Raw genomic sequence first — 19,936 nt, 5'->3', positions numbered from 1 at the left:
TTTGTGTGTGATATAACTCCCCCTCAATACGCTTGGTTATCCTACAAGGGTTGTTGTAATGACGCGTGTGTGTATATATATATATGTATATATATATTTGCCTCAGGGGCAGCTCGTGCGGGTGACTCAGCCCTGACAGCCCCGTGAAGGAAGCGGCAGCCGGCGCGACAGCGGGAACCGAGGGGCCGGTTTCCTCACACCGTTCCTGTCGGCGACAGCCCGTCATGTCGTACACATCCCGACTTGAGGGTGGTTTGCTGAAGCCACTTATTTTATTTAGTTTGGCAGAAGGCGTGTGTGAGGGTTGGTGCTCGGGTTGGGTTATAACAGGATGTGGTGGTGGGTGCATGTGTTTGTAACAGCTCTGTTCACTAGCTATCGCAGGAAACTGAAGTGGGTTTAGTAACGCCCTCAGGAGAGCATGCCTTTGTTTACGGGCATTTGGTAGTGATTTTTATTGTTTCTGTGTTTTTTAAGTGACACATATTACATGCAGTCTGATCAGGTGTGACTGTTAAGTTATGGCTAAAGAGTACTCATGGCTATGGATTTGTAGGTAAGCATATGCCTTTTCCCTTTTTTGAGAGGTTTGTGCCCCAGCATAAAAAATAAGATAAATTATTTTAACAAACTCTATTATTGTCCCTTCTGTCTTTACCTGGGGCTTATTTTACAAATTTCATCAGATGTTCCTCTCATTGCAACTGCTTTGTGCGCTCCCAGCCTCACTTCTGTCTAAACCAAGACTGTCTACCACAAAGTTGTGAGCTTGCTTCTATTTTTTTCCCTTGGAAATACAAAAATAAATTAGAAGCATGAGGGATATAGTGGCATGTTGTTTTCCACTTGTAGCTAGAACAGTCTGCTAACTTTAAAGTTAGAATCTAAGTTGGTATTACTAAGGTGGATTTGTCTAGGATTGGTACCTGAGGAAATTTTGAAAAGTTTGTGAGACGTTGTAATTGAATATCTGTTTGTGAGCTGATGACAGGTCTTTCCCTCATTTAATGTTAATAGTCTTATTCAGGATTTGTCCGAACATGTGGATGGTATGTGATTTACTGCATATCTCTTGTGCAGCTGTGTCACAGGTGTATAGTCAGGACTTAGTGCTGTCACTGATACACTATCAAGTGAATAATTAACATAGTAACTTTTCTTTCATACCTTTTTACATGATAAACACATCTTGTGCTTTTAAAAAAGTGGATGTTACAGTCAATTCTCTTTGATCAAAGGTTTGTTTTGTTTTTTATACCGCTAAAGATGGTGTGTTTGTGTAGGTGCGCACAAAAGACTTGGTTGAGCAGATTAGATCTTTACATTGGGAATTGCTTTTGTTGCAAGGGCTTCCTGTCTGCTAACTGTATGTATAGCAAGGAAATGATTCTTCTCTCACCAGAAACAAGAAAAACACATACTAGACAACTCTAAGCCTCTCCCACTTAAATGTTCAGACTGTGAGATGCCTAAATATATACATTGCAAGGAATAGGCATTTCTAGGACTTACAACCTTTGCTCTGTTGGTGCTTAACTCTGTGAAGACTTTCATGCTGTTTGCCTGTGCAATCTTGACTCTTACCCGAAGGGCCAGTTGTTGTGTTTGGAAATAGGAGTTTTACATATGTGAATGTCATATGTGAATAGTCAAAGTACGTATGTAAAGCTATGTTACCAGAACTTTTTTTTATTGCAATCAAGACAACTGTGGAAGACAGAGGCAAGAACACTAGAAATCTTTGCTAATGAGCACGTATAAGAATGCAGCAAAACATAGTAAGCTTTTAGCAGTTTGGTATTTCACATTGGTCATTAACCTGCTTGTAGGTTCACCCCAAGTTAAACAAAAGACAGGTCAGCTGCTGTCCTGCTCAGTAGGAGAGAGGGGATCTTGGTGGATGGTTCTTCTTTCCCTTCTCTTAAAGGAGGGCCACTCTTGTAATGCGGCGTTAGTACTTTGGTAACTGCACATTAACCTTCATTAGCTCCTTTGGTACATGGCCAATGTGTGATAGGCCTTATCAGAATATGTATTTTTGGTGAGACAATGAAGTGATCCTTGTTTCAGGTCACTGTGTCCTGGTTTTGTATCAAAGCTTTCTGTATCAACAGCAGTGTCACTTCTGTAAAAAATCTTATGTGTATCAGCAAAAAGATTCCTCACAACTGCAACAATCAGCAAAAACAGGAGTTTAAGACTTTGTATTGCACAAGGGTGCATGATGAAGAAATCCATGTGTTAGCTTGTGTGAAGGCATAAGCCTGCAACTAACCATAGCAGTCCTGCGGCAAGGCTGGCAGCGTTAGAGATTGTTCTAACAGTGTTCTGAGCTGGAGTATTATAGGACTGTTGTGTTTTAGAAAATGTATACTACTGCTCTCTGGTTCTTCCAAGCCTGGCTTCTGTTTTCACAGAAATAATGGTCTTGTGACAGAATAATGGATTTTAATATATGTGGGGTTTTTTTTTTTAAATATTGCTAATGTTGACATAGCTCCAGTTTTCTCTAGTCTCTGCTCTTCTTTTGAAAGCTTTTTTTTTTTCCTCTAGCTGGTCAAAGCTGCTGAGTTTAGTTCCAGTTAAGATTAAGTGAACTGCTTGTAGGGAAGAACCTGCCAATAGTTTTATTTCTGTCATAGAGGTGGCGCAATAAGACATGCGACTCAGGCAAATAAACAATTCCTGCCCTGAAGGCTTTAAGGATATAAAACAAACAAGGCTAGAGAAGAGAATGAAATGCCAAGTCTTGAGTGAGCTGTTGCACACACCTTCATGCAAATTGTAGTTGTCAGCAGATACCTGAAGTTGGGAATAACAAAAGCAGGCATGGAGAGGAAGAAAGAGTATTGAGAGAAAAAATAAGCTAGATTGAGAGGATATTATGGTTGTTCTTTCCTGGGTAGGGTAGAGTAGGGCGAGAAACAGTCAAGGTCATCAGTAACAAAACTGTATAGAACTGCAGTCACGTGCTGCTAATTGAGGTGGAGGCATTTGAACAGTGACAGGGTCTGCAGTTACAGGTAATTAAATGTACCTCTGAACTTTGGACCATGAGATACATCACGGCGATTCTTAGTCCAAAACTGACAGTGTGTGAACAAATCAGATTTGATTTGAATGATTCAGTTAATTTGAATAAAATCAAATCATCACCATTCAGTCATGTTTGTGCAAGTCATACTTTGAAAGGTCTTCCAGGAAGAAATGGGAATAATGATTAGGATATGTGGAGTAAGAAATCACAAAGCTATGTAGTTACCACCAAAACGATGTTCTACATGCATGAGTCAATTCTTAACATATTGCTCAGTTTTTTCCTTTAGCTGGAAGGGTTGAGAATGAACATGGCATATTTTCAAACTGGCAGCTGGATGTCATAGTAATAGCTGTAGTGTTCTTATTTTTTCCACTGATATTTGTCCAGAGTAATTTACCTTCTGAAATATATTTACAACTACTGTCCTGTCAAAGTCAAAATAGAAATGAAGAGACTCAATTTGGAGTTGAATGTTCTTTCAATGGGTCACAAGTGTTCTTTAAATCCACTTCTTATGGTTAAATTAGTCATGCAGACATCTGCTTTGATTGTTTGTCCTGCTGTTTTAAACATTCATGCTTTCTGATGATTGCATCATATTTGCAATTGATTATTATAATAATTTATATTAGTTTACACAGTAATAACTGAACCTTCTCTTGTAAAGCAAACTAAATAATCTTACAAGGTCATAGGCTGCATGTCTTTTTGAAGACTTAGCTCTACTACACCAATAACAGAAAATAAGCCAGTATGTGGTTGCAAATGAATTTGGCACAAGATAGCAGGAAGAGTAAATAACAAGGAGGACTGGTGACAACTGGTGAGCTGAATTTGCTTTTGTTTTCCTTTGCACTTTTGGGCACACTCATCTGTAGAAACTATGTGAATCCCTCTCTTCTAATTAGGTTAATTTTGTTGGAGATGCCTCATTATAACACTCAAGCCTTTAAGTTCTGAAATAGCAGAGTTTAGTTTCTGGGTTGAAAATTTTTAGTCTAATTAGAAGTGTGAAATTTGATGGCTTGTCATGTATGTCTGGCACTAGATAAGGTGTTGACTCGCATATAAATGATAAAATGTATGTTCAGTAATTAACCATCTTTAAAGACTTTCTTTGAAATATTGAGGGGAAAATAAATCAGAAAGCATCTGACTAAACAGATTGAGGATCTCATTTTGCATTATTTAAAAGAACGCAGTCTCTATTTAAATGTGGAAAAAGCTAGAAGATTCATGAGTTGGAGATGAACGATGTAATGTGTACTCCATTTCAGTAGAAGTTACTTTTTTATTGATTGAAAATAATCTTTATCATTTTCACATCTTTAGAACTATTCTAGTTCAGGGACGTCGAGTTAGATTTTCTGTACTGTAGTATACAGGTATTGGCTTTAAAATAAAGGAAGAGTATGATTGTTAAGTTTCCCTCCAGAAAGGTGTGCCTCTAACTGCATGAGCAAAACCTTGTATGTTTGTATGGTACTATATGCGTAGCTATATATATAGTTGGGGTGACTGCATACTGACCTTTCAAAATCCCCATACTCAGGGTTTTTGTTCTTAGTTGACAACTTTATTGTTGGAATAACAAAACCATTTGTAAAACTAGTGTTACCCCCAAAAAGTGCAAAACTTTTTTCTTTTTTTTTTTTTTCCCTGCTAAATCAAATCAGCTGCTTTATTCTAATTGACCCAGACTTTTTAATTTTTCTGTTCTATAGTAAATGGCTGAAGTATACACTGAGGGTTTAATGAGGGACAGGGCAAATGAATGGTAGTGCATTCTGGTAATTATGTAGGGCCTCTTCTTTATGCAGCTGGTAACCTAGTAATCAAGGATACATTTGCAATTTAAGCTGGCTTCCATACATGACTGCTCCTTGAATAGATTATTTCTTACCTGAACTCCTATAAAATGGGCCTTATTCAGAATTACTGTTAATTACCAGTACATTCATGTGCTAATAAATGTTATTAGCAGTAACTGCTTTTGGAAGGCATAGGATAATTTCCTGGAGACTTGAGAAGAAGGTGATTCTTTTCCAAATGGTCAATTGTGAAGCAGAGGAAAATATTTAATTTCTGTGTTCTTAGGTACTGTTAAATACAGTTGCTAATGGAGGAATTTGGATTGAAACTACTGTGGGCTTTTTTTCATGTATAGCTTGCACTCTCAGATAACTCCAAGAAATGAGGCAGTGGAAACTGGGAACAGTTTTGTGGAGGGGGAAGGGAGCAAACTGTAGTAGCAGTTAAAAGTTGAGTTGGATCAAGGGGATTCTGGAGTAAGTATCTCTTCATATTGCCCTTGGCAAGAGTCCACACTGTTAATAAAATGTGCAACCCTCTTACTAGATCACTCATAACTTCTGTGTAACTTGTGTGTAAGTGCAATAATATGATTAACTTTTTTAGTTCTACAATAAATCTGTGTTCATGCTTAGAACTTCCAACTTGGTCTTACAGCACTTCCTTTTCTGTATCACCTTACTTTGCTTCTGTCTGTTCATTCTTCCCTTGGAACACTGGAATCCCTCAATCCCGTCCTTCCTGTGTTTTTAGGGTTTTTTTTGGTTTTGTTTTCTTTTTTTTTTCCCTAAAAGTAGATGTTCCTTTCTCAGCTTAAGTTATTTTGGAATTTGTCTCCTGCACTGTGTGTATTGGTTTTTCTGTTTATTTCAACTATGCATGGATTTACCTTTGTGTAAGAACACATATAAAGTAACAAAAGGGAATTTCTCAATTTACATTTGTAAATCATAGGGTAAAAGGTGTAAAGAAGATTTGGTAAGAAAGTTTTGGGATAAAAAATTTGATAACAATTTCAGCTGTCTATTTTTTGTTTTAGGTTGTGATTTGGAGTCGTGGAGAATCCACAGTCTTTCCACAATGGGAGAAAGGACAGATTGTGCAAAGTCGCGTAGTTCACTGGCTGAATACAGCCCCGTCAGTAAATCAGACAGGACAGATCCAAGTGACAGCTGTGAAATGCAGGATGGAAACCAAAATACAATGCAACTGAAGAAAGAAATATCTTTGATAAATGGGATAAGCCTTATAGTAGGCAACATGATTGGTTCAGGTATCTTTGTCTCTCCCAAAGGAGTTCTTCTCTACAGCAAATCTTATGGATTGTCTCTAATAATTTGGGCAATTGGAGGGATTTTTTCAGTCTTTGGAGCTCTCTGCTATGCTGAACTTGGAACCACTATTACCAAGTCAGGAGCCAGCTATGCATATATCTTGGAGTCTTTTGGGAGCTTCATTGCTTTTATTCGTTTGTGGACCTCACTCCTAATTGTTGAGCCAACTAGTCAGGCAATTATTGCCATCACCTTTGCTAACTACATAGTTCAACCTTTCTTCCCTTCTTGTGATCCTCCATATTTGGCTTGCCGTCTCATAGCAGCTGCTTGTGAATGTAAGTATTTCTTGAAATTTACTATGGTAATTTTTTATCCAGTGTTAAGCTTTTGTTAAAACAAATTCTACCAAGTCCCAGAGGTGTTCCATACTGAATCTGCAGCAGTTTGAGTTACAGTGTGGAAAAGAACAATTTCCAGCGTATGAATAACTTGCAGGCATTGAGTCAGTAAATTACCTTTTTTTTTCATTCAGAAGCAGAAGAAACTATTTAACTCTTCCAAGTTTATTTACATGGGGAAAAATGGGGAAGAAGTTTGTTTTACCTCAGAGATACTCAAGATACTCTTGGTGTGGTCTAAGAGTTGTTGCAGAATAGCTCTTATGCTATGAATTCTGCTGTAATCTATTTTACAATACCTTCTCAATGTAGACATGCTTAAGTAATTACTCTGGTAGGGTTTCAAAAGATTATTCAAGATTATTCTTTATGCTCATGATTAACAGTAACATCAAAAAGTTGTACCTGTTGTAAAGCTTTTTTGAAAAGCAGAAATTTTGCATGTAAAACATTTAAATGTTTGTAGTTAGATAGCTAGCTCTGTTAGTCAACATGAGCAACTGTCTATGTGCTTCAAATCAGGACTGTTCTGCTGTACCAAGAGAATGAAACTGTGTGATTGTATTGTGTGTGTCTTCCAAAAAATCTGTCGGCTTACTCCGTTCCGTTCCGTCCATCTCCCTCCTCCCTTCCAAATGTGTGTCTGCATTTTGTTTTGACAACTTCAGGAAACAAATGGAAGGACCTGTAGTGTCATGTTCACATATCTTAAACAGATACTGTCCCAAGGTGTCCTGGCACAGATTCAGGAGTGTGGGGGAATCTGCTCTTCTGTTTGAGGTATCTCACATCTGAGGGGAGTTAACCCTTATAAGAAGCAGTTTGTCAAAAAGCAAGAAATTAAGACAAAGTGATTAAATTAAAATGATTATATAGTCAATGTAGAAAGACAATGTGATGTCCTCTACACTTGCTGCTGAAGAGAGGGGATTTAGCACAGTTTTCTTTAGTGGAGACATGTGAGAGCAAGATCACTCTCACGTAGGTGGAACAACTTACTTTAATGGTCCATTATATGGTGTAAATGCTTGTTCTGCCCTGCTCTATGTGTCAGCACTGGGACTCTCACCCCTGTTCTGCAACTTCATAGAATCATAGAATGTTTTGGGTTGGAAGGGACCCCTAGAGGTCATCTAGTCCAACCCCTATTAGCTGTTCCTGTTAAAGCCTACACTTCTCCCTGGCCTGGCAGGGCTGATGATGTGTGTCAAATCCTTAGCTCTGGATACAATTAATACTTTATTAATGAAGTTGCTGGGAGTGGAAGTCTGAACGTTGGTTAGGTACAGATTGTATGTGAGAATGGGTGTGTTTGTGGGGATTCTTTTTGTTTTATTTTAATCTAGTAATAAAAATACTAGATCTACTGTGAGATCAGTCTTAGTGATATACAGCATTACTTTGTCAGTCATTTTGGCAGTGGCATCTGGTGCTACAGAACTAAATTTGACAGTTCTCAGGAATTTTAAGTAGCTAAACGATAACTAAGTTGAAGAAAACATGAGAGAGTAATTTTAGTAAAAGAAAGGGGGGGGAATGTGGCTTATTCAGATTCTTGATTATCTTGCGTTTCTTTTTTTTTCCTTTTAGGATATCAGAGACAGGGTAGCATTTAATCTCAAGTAGAGACCAAGCCCTAACTCACTAAAATAAGGAGTTAATAATAATTACTCCCAATGAAAGTTGTTTAAAAAAAATAAAAATTAATGGCCGAAATAAACCCCGTGAGCAAATACTCCGTAGATAATAGCGACATTAATACAGAAAAGCAGAGACCAGGCAGAGTTGTTTTTTTCCTGAGGGCTCTTCGGGAGCTGCAGCAGTCCTGACTTTTGAAATTTGATCCAACTGTTTTTTCCCCTCATCTTGCCAAGCTCAGTGGAATCTTGTTGAGCTATTCCACTGTCTAGTATACTAGTGCCATGCTTCTGCGATCATTACCTTTCTTTTGTTATTTTTTAAAAAGTATTACTTTTCTATTTGGTAACTGTGCTAAGTACTTTTTTATCTTAATAGTATCACATTATTCTTAGATTATGGGAAAGGAAATAATTCACCACATATTTTCATTTAATTTTAATTTGCTATTACCTTACTCCTTAAACAAGTCAAGTTTAGTTTTTAGTTATACGTATACTTAAAATGCATAGTACAGGAGAATTGTTTGGTGATTAAAAAGTACAGTAGAATATAACCACTTTTTAACTAGAGAAAAAAGATTTAGCGAAAATATTTGAACTTCTGGGTTGGAATTAATAATGATAATCTAGATAAGAAAAATATGCAGTGAATTAGTATTTTGCTCAGTAAAGAATACTGAAGATACTGAACCCTATTCAATATTCAGCATTTGAGTTCAGGCAGAAGTTGTCTGGCTCTCCCCTTGAGCCATGAGAAGAACGTATTTCAACAACAGCTTGAAAAGTGTTTATTGGGGAAGTCAGTCATATGAGTAGGTTTAGTCAGCCACTGTTACTAAAATATTTGTGAAATCTCAGGCTCACTTCAGGTTCCATTACAATGTTGTGAAATAGGTCTGACAGATTTATTTTGGGTTAGAGGGAAATATATTAGTATGCTACTTACTTACTACCAGTTCTTAAAAATCCAGATTAATGTTGCATTAGCTATAAACATCCATTATTTGTTTAGATCTGTTCCAACCTCACTTAGTAATGCACTTTAATACAACTGGAAAAGAGCATTGAGTTGCCTGTGACCATATTCAGTATTGCAAATACTCCATGGATGTTGAACTCAGACTAACAAGGAAGAGGAAGAAAACTTTTCATGGACTATTTTAGTATGTTTACTTAAAGGAATTTCTAGATAATCTTTCCTTTATCAGAACAATGTTGATACATTGAAATTAATTAGGTAATGGTTTCTTTAGCTTCAGGAGAGTTGCAGAGTGCAGCTGATGAGGGGTAACTAGGAAAATAGACGTGTAATCAGAGGAGGGGAAGGTCTTTCCATTTTTTTCAAACACTGTGTTTAGAACATCTGTTTCCTACTGTTTTGCTTAAAGGAGTGTGTTTTCAGTACCAGTGTATTTTGCTTAGTTTAACCCAAGTATTAGTATAACAGGTAAGTGCATACTTAGATTATAATTTAAAATCTTTGAAAAAGTGAATTAAACTGAATATTGTTCAAATAGTCTTTTTGTTTTTCTTTCCCCCCCCAGGTCTTCTAACATTTATAAATTGTGCCTACGTTAAATGGGGAACACGTGTGCAGGATATATTTACTTACGCTAAAGTCACTGCACTTATTGTCATCATCATAACTGGACTTGTTAAAATATGCCAGGGTAAGCTTGTAAAATTACAGCAAAGGTTTGTATTTATTAGTTAAACTGAATAACTGGTCTAAAGACTGTAAAGTACCTCTACATGTGTTATCAAGTCCCCCAGTACAAGCATAATATAGCCACTTTGAAAACATCAATAATACCAATATTAGGCATTATCATGATACTATATCATAAGGAGCTATCCTATCTCAGTTGACTTTGGCCTGGGTAAAAGAAGGTAACTGATTGCTCAGCAATGTTGTTAATTTACAGCCTACAGTATGTAATAATAAAGGAAACGAAAACAGCAAAATACAGTGGGAGTGGAGAAAGCTGTACGTTTCTGTAAGGAACATACTACTTTACAGTGAGATCAACTGATTTGTTTTTTTTACAAAATTAATTTTGTGCAAGTCTGAAAGTGAACTTAAAGTAAAAATAGAACACCTAAGTAGGTCTGTGAAACAGCAACTCTTTTTTTTTTTTTTTTTTTTTTCTCAAATCCTGAGTTCTAGTATTGCTGTTGAGAGTTTAGAAAGAAGAGAGGGGATTTAGCACAGTTTTCTTTAGTGGAGACATGTGAGAGCAAGATCACTCTCACGTAGGTGGAACAACTTACTTTAATGGTCCATTATATGGTGTAAATGCTTGTTCTGCCCTGCTCTATGTGTCAGCACTGGGACTCTCACCCCTGTTCTGCAACTTCATAGAATCATAGAATGTTTTGGGTTGGAAGGGACCCCTAGAGGTCATCTAGTCCAACCCCTATTAGCTGTTCCTGTTAAAGCCTACACTTCTCCCTGGCCTGGCAGGGCTGATGATGTGTGTCAAATCCTTAGCTCTGGATACAATTAATACTTTATTAATGAAGTTGCTGGGAGTGGAAGTCTGAACGTTGGTTAGGTACAGATTGTATGTGAGAATGGGTGTGTTTGTGGGGATTCTTTTTGTTTTATTTTAATCTAGTAATAAAAATACTAGATCTACTGTGAGATCAGTCTTAGTGATATACAGCATTACTTTGTCAGTCATTTTGGCAGTGGCATCTGGTGCTACAGAACTAAATTTGACAGTTCTCAGGAATTTTAAGTAGCTAAACGATAACTAAGTTGAAGAAAACATGAGAGAGTAATTTTAGTAAAAGAAAGGGGGGGGAATGTGGCTTATTCAGATTCTTGATTATCTTGCGTTTCTTTTTTTTTCCTTTTAGGATATCAGAGACAGGGTAGCATTTAATCTCAAGTAGAGACCAAGCCCTAACTCACTAAAATAAGGAGTTAATAATAATTACTCCCAATGAAAGTTGTTTAAAAAAAATAAAAATTAATGGCCGAAATAAACCCCGTGAGCAAATACTCCGTAGATAATAGCGACATTAATACAGAAAAGCAGAGACCAGGCAGAGTTGTTTTTTTCCTGAGGGCTCTTCGGGAGCTGCAGCAGTCCTGACTTTTGAAATTTGATCCAACTGTTTTTTCCCCTCATCTTGCCAAGCTCAGTGGAATCTTGTTGAGCTATTCCACTGTCTAGTATACTAGTGCCATGCTTCTGCGATCATTACCTTTCTTTTGTTATTTTTTAAAAAGTATTACTTTTCTATTTGGTAACTGTGCTAAGTACTTTTTTATCTTAATAGTATCACATTATTCTTAGATTATGGGAAAGGAAATAATTCACCACATATTTTCATTTAATTTTAATTTGCTATTACCTTACTCCTTAAACAAGTCAAGTTTAGTTTTTAGTTATACGTATACTTAAAATGCATAGTACAGGAGAATTGTTTGGTGATTAAAAAGTACAGTAGAATATAACCACTTTTTAACTAGAGAAAAAAGATTTAGCGAAAATATTTGAACTTCTGGGTTGGAATTAATAATGATAATCTAGATAAGAAAAATATGCAGTGAATTAGTATTTTGCTCAGTAAAGAATACTGAAGATACTGAACCCTATTCAATATTCAGCATTTGAGTTCAGGCAGAAGTTGTCTGGCTCTCCCCTTGAGCCATGAGAAGAACGTATTTCAACAACAGCTTGAAAAGTGTTTATTGGGGAAGTCAGTCATATGAGTAGGTTTAGTCAGCCACTGTTACTAAAATATTTGTGAAATCTCAGGCTCACTTCAGGTTCCATTACAATGTTGTGAAATAGGTCTGACACAGATTTATTTTGGGTTAGAGGGAAATATATTAGTATGCTACTTACTTACTACCAGTTCTTAAAAATCCAGATTAATGTTGCATTAGCTATAAACATCCATTATTTGTTTAGATCTGTTCCAACCTCACTTAGTAATGCACTTTAATACAACTGGAAAAGAGCATTGAGTTGCCTGTGACCATATTCAGTATTGCAAATACTCCATGGATGTTGAACTCAGACTAACAAGGAAGAGGAAGAAAACTTTTCATGGACTATTTTAGTATGTTTACTTAAAGGAATTTCTAGATAATCTTTCCTTTATCAGAACAATGTTGATACATTGAAATTAATTAGGTAATGGTTTCTTTAGCTTCAGGAGAGTTGCAGAGTGCAGCTGATGAGGGGTAACTAGGAAAATAGACGTGTAATCAGAGGAGGGGAAGGTCTTTCCATTTTTTTCAAACACTGTGTTTAGAACATCTGTTTCCTACTGTTTTGCTTAAAGGAGTGTGTTTTCAGTACCAGTGTATTTTGCTTAGTTTAACCCAAGTATTAGTATAACAGGTAAGTGCATACTTAGATTATAATTTAAAATCTTTGAAAAAGTGAATTAAACTGAATATTGTTCAAATAGTCTTTTTGTTTTTCTTTCCCCCCCCAGGTCTTCTAACATTTATAAATTGTGCCTACGTTAAATGGGGAACACGTGTGCAGGATATATTTACTTACGCTAAAGTCACTGCACTTATTGTCATCATCATAACTGGACTTGTTAAAATATGCCAGGGTAAGCTTGTAAAATTACAGCAAAGGTTTGTATTTATTAGTTAAACTGAATAACTGGTCTAAAGACTGTAAAGTACCTCTACATGTGTTATCAAGTCCCCCAGTACAAGCATAATATAGCCACTTTGAAAACATCAATAATACCAATATTAGGCATTATCATGATACTATATCATAAGGAGCTATCCTATCTCAGTTGACTTTGGCCTGGGTAAAAGAAGGTAACTGATTGCTCAGCAATGTTGTTAATTTACAGCCTACAGTATGTAATAATAAAGGAAACGAAAACAGCAAAATACAGTGGGAGTGGAGAAAGCTGTACGTTTCTGTAAGGAACATACTACTTTACAGTGAGATCAACTGATTTGTTTTTTTTACAAAATTAATTTTGTGCAAGTCTGAAAGTGAACTTAAAGTAAAAATAGAACACCTAAGTAGGTCTGTGAAACAGCAACTCTTTTTTTTTTTTTTTTTTCTCAAATCCTGAGTTCTAGTATTGCTGTTGAGAGTTTAGAAAGTTGCTGAATTTATTTTTTTTTTTTTCAAATTTGTGTGTATGTTGGGCATTGTGCCTTCAAGTTAGAGGAATTCTGAACTTAGTTTTGTTCTTATCCCTTCCTTTGGGGAGAATTTATTGGTGTGTTGGCTTAAAAAAAATTACCCTGCTTTCAAAGCTGTCATAAAGGTCTTTCCCTGGCAATCTGGCAATTTGTGTCCTTTGCTCTAACTGGTTATTGTTGAAAGTCCATGATCAAGATGATTATTGTGACCGGAAGAAGAACATGCATATGTGAGCACTGTGCTGGAGCGATTAATCCTTAGCACATCTGCCCCTCCCTTGTTTTGTAGGTAGTGAGTTTGTTCGCTACTGACTTCCTTGACATTGTCTGTGTTTCTAACACAGCAGTTACTCTGCCCAAGTCTGATTAGGATAAAAAAGAAGTGAAGATATTTGAGAGGCCTCAAATGTTTGCCTGGCCAATTTTGATGAAGTCTGAACATTTCAGGATGCATAGTACAGGGCATGTTTTGGAGTTACAGAGTTACTTGCTTTTCTGTATTTGGTGTTTTTGTGTGTGTCTGTGTATGTAAACTGTCTAAATATATAGAACTGCCATTGATGAGCTTGTCTTAACTTGATTAAAGTCAAAAGATGGCACAAGTTCTCAGAAATACTGGTGCAAAAAACCCATATACTTTTTCTCTTAGCTTGGGAAAATTTTATCTCAATTACATAATAGTTTATGTTCAGTTAATTGTTCTCAGTTTTCTATTTTTAACATCTATTTAGGGTTTTTTTTGTCATGATAATCTCAAATCAACTGTAATCTTTGTTTTCTGCATAGGCTAAATGATCGAAAATTTAAAGGGATATAGAAAGAGTACATTATTTTATAAATGTGTTATAAAAAATACCCTTAGCCTGAGTGCTGTCCTTGCCAGTTGTTTGTAACTTAGTCTGAACTTTTTGTGCCATTGTGGACAAATCAGGTGTTTAATTGTAGAACAGTATAGTAACAGAGCATAATTTTTAGTAGTTTAAATGCCATGCTTATTCTCATGGCTGAAGCACAGCATAGAATTGGAATAAGGGCTTAATAAGCAACTTTGAAAGAGTGAGGGTATCTGAGATTTTTGTATTTGTGTGCCAAACTGAAAAAAATTACTTGCTGTATTTTATTATTCAGTACTTCATTGAATCTCTTCCACACACAGGATATTCATTGCACTTCGAGAACTCTTTCGAGGGATCCTCTTTTGATATTGGAGACATTTCCCTCGCACTCTATTCTGCCTTGTTCTCTTACTCAGGTTGGGATACGCTCAATTTTGTAACGGAAGAGATCAAGAACCCAGAAAGGTAAACTATTTGAGCTTTCTAAACCTGGATAGGTCCCAAGTTGCTTGTTTTGTGACTGTCTTTCACTGATGAGTTCTGAGCTTATACAGAAATGAGAAGAACTGCTCTGTACTTAGACACTAACAAAGATTTGCTAGTTTTAAACTCCATTAAAAATAATAATAAAAAGGTAAGAATAAATAAGCCTAGACGATTGCAGGATGCTGTATTCAGTGCTTGATAACCTTTCAGTTCAAGATGTTGCTACTGTTTATTACAATAGGTGTTCATATTGCAGTGAAACAGTTACATCAGTGTAGTCTGTGCTGTGTTTCTGTGCAATAATTCTGATTTCCTATTTAAGAATGTTATCTTTTTCCATGAATTTATGCTCTAAAAGTGTGACTGACTAATCTTGTTCAGCTGTGAGTCTGTAAGCAGACACCTTTATCTTTAAAGTAGAATCCCATTTGACCATTTTTACTTCCTATTATAAACAACAGCTCAGATTGCTACCAGTGAAAGATAAAGAATGGAAGAGATTATTTTTTTCAATTCTCCCAACTGATGTTGACTTTTGCAGTTTGTTCTGTTACCCCTGAGTTCTATGCTGTGCATTTACTTAACCAGGAAAGTTATCTATTAAAAAGATAAAATAGCAGATAAGTATTTTAACTCTAAAAATAGTTAATCTTAGTCAGACTGAATTGCAGGTTGACAGTGTTTCCTTAATTTGTCTTGCAAAGATTTGTTATACATACTCAAAAGAGATGTACGTTTTGTGATTCCATCAGTCATTTTGTCCTTCAAATTGTTTTGTTTTTTTTCTGTTCCCCTTTTGAGTGCCTTTGCAATGCCTTTTCATCTTTTCAAAGTTATTGTTCTGTGTTATCAGTTGGATAACTCTTGTATTAGATGTATTGTTTTGAAAAATAATTTTTCTCACAGGATATTCAGCTGATGAAAATGTCTTTAGATTCATTTGGTCTTAATAGGTGCCTAATACAAGCTTTGTCCTTGGTAACAGTTGTAGCTGATAAAGTGAACTTCAAATTTCAGCTTTCAATATTTACAGTTCTTGGGAATAATGAGATGTTCCAAACTTCTATAACATTACTCCAAGAATTACATATTTTTCATATTCACTTGATTCATAGTACCCTCCAGAAGTTAAATTTTAAATAGTCCCTTGGCTTTAATCTTGGGTGATGCAAAGTCCTTAAAATGTCATTTCAGCTTTTTGTTACAGTATGTAACGTTTCTGAATTAACTTCAGTGGTTTTCTAATTCTATTTCTTCCCTGTGCTGAGGTTCACAGGTCTCTTACTGTGAGTGTGCAACCTGGAAGTAGAGTCAGAACTTCCAGTTACTAATTTACTTATTTATATGGGGGGTGTGTGGTGTATGTTTGTTTTTCTGCTTCCACAGCATCAGACAAACCTAGCTGGAGTTCTGGGCCTCAGGAGATTTTTGAGGAAACTTCCAAAGTGCATTTCATTTTTCTGTTTTGTTGGGTTTTTGTTGTTTTGTTGTTTGTGTTCATGCTTATCCATGTCACCATGCTGTGTTTGATTTCAAACTGGGCAAATGCGAGAGTAACACTCTCAGTTCTGCTTTCCCTTTTGAGACATTTGAATATCACTGCAAGCTTTGAGGAAGGAATAAGGCTGAGAAAAGCCAAAGCCTAAAATTAAAAGTTTGCTCCTGCTTCTGCTCTGCAGTCTCTCCCTGTGGAGCTGCAGACTTGGGGCTGTGAGTTTCTCAGCTTTAAAATCAGTCTTATCTGTTTACCTCTAGAGTCACTCTTGCAGTGTTTTCATGTTACTCTAGAATCTTTTTATTACTTTCTAGATGTGTGTTTGCTAGTAAGATATACTGCATCCAGAGATTCACAGTTGTGCAGCAATTTTGGATCTGCCCTCTGCATCTCTGCTTTCTGCAGTTACCAGCCCAATTACTTTGTTTTCTGCAGTGATGAGTGCAGATAGAGAAGATGAGGGGTTTGGTTTGGTTTAGTAGATATCCCTGCATCAGTTCTAGAACTAGGTGCTAGAAGAACAGCAGCATACCCCAGGGAGAATGAGTGCAGTATGAACCCTTTGGGTTCTAGTTGTGGTAATTAGCAGGGCCAGTTGGAAATATTTTAGAGCATGTAAATTTGAAGGCTGTTATTACTGATCTGGAAACCTTGAAGTTAGGGTACTTGAAAAGCAGTTGCATAGAATCCCTTTTTACATATAATGTAAGTTTTAAGTTATTGGAAAAATTTCTATTTTTTCCAGTATTCTATATTAGAATTTCTAGTTTAAAAAAAAAAACAACAAACAAACAACAAGCTCTTCCAGAGATACCTATTTTGAAAACTTTATTCTGTCTTCATACCTTTTATCTCTAAGGTAAAGGATGCAAATAAAGAAGTTTATTCTGTTATTAATGGAATTTTTTTTCCTGGGTTGTGGGTTTTGGGGTTTTTTTTGTCTTACAGGAACTTGCCACTGGCTATTGCAGTGTCTATGCCAATTGTGACTGTTATCTATATTATGACCAACATAGCTTACTATACAGTGCTGGATGTTGGAGCTGTTCTTTCTAGTGATGCTGTGGCAGTGGTAAGTTGACCATGTGGTATTTTGCTGTATTATTCACTTTTCACCTTTTAGGGATGCATTTCCTTTTGAGGAACAAAACAGGAAAAATCCCTAGGTTATTATAGTACTTCACTGAATACAGGAGGACAGAACAACTCATCATGAATAATTTAATCTTAAATAGAAAAGTAGGTAATGAAATCAGGTATAGCAATAATATGTTATCAAATTTATTAAACAAGCACAGATACATCTTGCTAATGTATTTTGCAAATACGTTAATTAGACTTCTGCACTTTGAGCTGATTGTTAGTTAAACTCATTAGTACATACTTGTCTTCTCTGTTCCTTCATGCTGCAGTATTTAGAAAGCTGGAGCGCAGTACGCACTGAGCTACATTCTATTGAGCTAATAATTGGTGCAACGTCTATCTGTAAATGGATGTGTTGCAACTCAGCTATGACAAGTTTAGCTTTCTATCTCCTTTTTAAGAAGTTAATCACTGTCTTCCCAGCATTGTATTAATTCCAACAACTTTTAATATTTTTGAAATTCGTTATTTTTGTATATGGATGGAAGTTTGAATCCAATTAAAATACATAAGCTTCTTAAAGTAAAAGCTGGTCAAAACATGTTTTATACTTAAAGCTAATCATTAAACAAAAGTGAAGGGTTTTTTTTTTTTTTGCCCTGTAGCTAGTGAATTAATTGGATAGTTCTGGTTACTATATCCTTTAGACTTGAGACTTGGAAAATTTAATCTTCTTTTTGGTTATTTAAAATGGAGGAAAATAAATAGCTTTCCTCCCTTTTAGATTCTCAATTGGCTTCTAAAATGTAAGTAGTTAGACAATGGACAGAGAGTTTTAAATACAGCAATGTGAAGGAAGTATTCACTCTGTTCCCTCAGAGGATTACTATGATTAAAAACTGGCTTAGCAAATCAGCAAACTCTTGTTTCAGGTATTTAGGCAGATGGTTCTGCAAAAACACTCACGACTTTCTTTTAAACTTGAGAAATACTTACATTTAATGTAAGCTTTCAGAATAGTTTATGGTAAACATGGGATGTAACTTGTAATTTCAAATGTAATTATGCAGATGCTTATTTCAAAATTTAAAGTAAATATATTTTAATTCTTTGCCTCTTTTTAGCTGGAATATGGAAATAGAAAGTTGTCATAAACTATATTGTGAAAAACTTGGTAAAACACTTCAGAATGAAACAAACCAAGACAAGGACAGGAAATACTTAATTTTGAATCAGCATATACTAAGGGGTAATAAAATCTCCAGGAATATTTATTTCTGTTGTATCCCATATAAAGTACCTCCTGGTGAACCATAATAGAATTTTAATTCTTGTCTAGAATTAATTAATCCAGACAAAAATTAAAAGCCAGTACACAGTCCACTGTCCATCATGACCTTTGTAAAGCAATAGACTATTGTTTTTTTCTAACAAAGACTTGGAAAATACACTCCTTTGACAGCAGTAAAATTCTGCAATCCAGCCAATCCTCTAAGAGTATTCTGTGCCTACTACACTGCTCCTGGCCTTTGTCATCACAGAGGTTTATACAGCGGTTTAGTGAATGAGATCAGAAAACTGATCCACCCTGGGAGACTGGGGGAATGATTGACTGTGGGCCCATCCAGTCTATGTTGCTGTACACAGCAGGTGGTAGCACTGAAGTGGCAGTGGGTGGCCACGTAAAGGAGGGACGATGGATGCCTGAACCTTACTACACGTGTGAAACCCAGGCCTAAATTTTTGTGATTTTATATATGCTTCATTTGGTTGTTCTTTGACATTGTTCTTGACCAAAAGTGAGTATATATTTATTTTTTTGTGTGTGTATGCAACTATGTATATACACGTGCTGTGTAATTTTACATGAAATACTCAGAACTGGACATATCCGGTCTTCTTCTCTAGTACAGGATGCATCTGGACATGGAGGAGAAAAAAGGAAGACTTAAGAGTGATATAAATCCTTATTCGGTCTGTTTGCATGCAGAGGTATTGGGTGACCAGGATAAGAACGAAAAAATATGTTTGTGTTTTCCAAAGTTATTAGGGGATTTACTTCTTATACTAGTTTTATTGAAACTTAACCAAATGAGTGACTTTGGAAGTCTAGAGCTGTGCTTTTTTGCCAGACCTCAGGATTGCCAAATACTTGCACTTAAAATTTTAACTAGTGTTCTGTCTAAAGGCATTTTTGCTGAGATGTCTCATCAGCTGGCAAACAATGATCTTCTGATTGCCACTACCTACATCCCTCTTAGAATGACAAGGTGAAAGTGCAGCTGAAGTTTAATACTTAACGCATGACTCAGTAAAAATTCCTTTTCATTGCTGATATGAATTTAATTGCCCAGTTTTATAAAATCAACTTTAAACTTGATCTACTAATACATTACCAAGTAGTGTGGACCTCTGGAAGGATGTCTGTAGAGTGCATTGGTTGACACTGAGGACCTGACATGCACACTGTACAGCCTTCAGGGGTATTTTGGTTTGGACTACCTCTAGTGAGGTCCTGTGGATTGGATGCTTATGTGTGGTTGGATTGCAGTTGGATGGCTCTTGAAGGGCATGTTCCAGCCTGTTGTAAAAAGGAGGCTTCCTTTACCTCCAGTGCTAAAATGTGAACCAAAAAGTAGTAAGTAGCGATAATTGGGAGAGTTGCTTCAAAAGTGCACTTGAGATCCAAATTAAAAGACTCATAATGCACCCATAGCTTTCTAGTG

The 19,936-nt window shown here is 36.2% G+C and overlaps 1 protein-coding gene across 1 annotated transcript in view; it reads left to right on the top strand.

The window, feature by feature from the left end:
* Positions 1-189: 189 nt before the first annotated feature.
* Positions 190-19,936, top strand: part of SLC7A6 (solute carrier family 7 member 6) — a 31,657-nt gene continuing 11,910 nt past the window's right edge. Inside the window, exons 1-5 of the mRNA XM_009643244.2 lie at positions 190-229; positions 5,892-6,464; positions 9,712-9,837; positions 14,467-14,611; positions 17,076-17,199. Coding sequence (XP_009641539.1) covers positions 5,933-6,464; positions 9,712-9,837; positions 14,467-14,611; positions 17,076-17,199 — 927 coding nt within the window. The 5' untranslated portion in view covers positions 190-229; positions 5,892-5,932. The remainder of the gene's footprint in view (positions 230-5,891; positions 6,465-9,711; positions 9,838-14,466; positions 14,612-17,075; positions 17,200-19,936) is intronic.

This window comes from Egretta garzetta, unplaced genomic scaffold, assembly GCF_000687185.1.
Source record: "Egretta garzetta isolate BGI_Z169 unplaced genomic scaffold, ASM68718v1 scaffold27, whole genome shotgun sequence".
Lineage (NCBI taxonomy): Eukaryota > Metazoa > Chordata > Aves > Pelecaniformes > Ardeidae > Egretta > Egretta garzetta.
The sequence above is the reverse complement of the archived record's forward strand: the minus strand, read 5'-3'. Positions and strand labels throughout refer to the sequence as shown.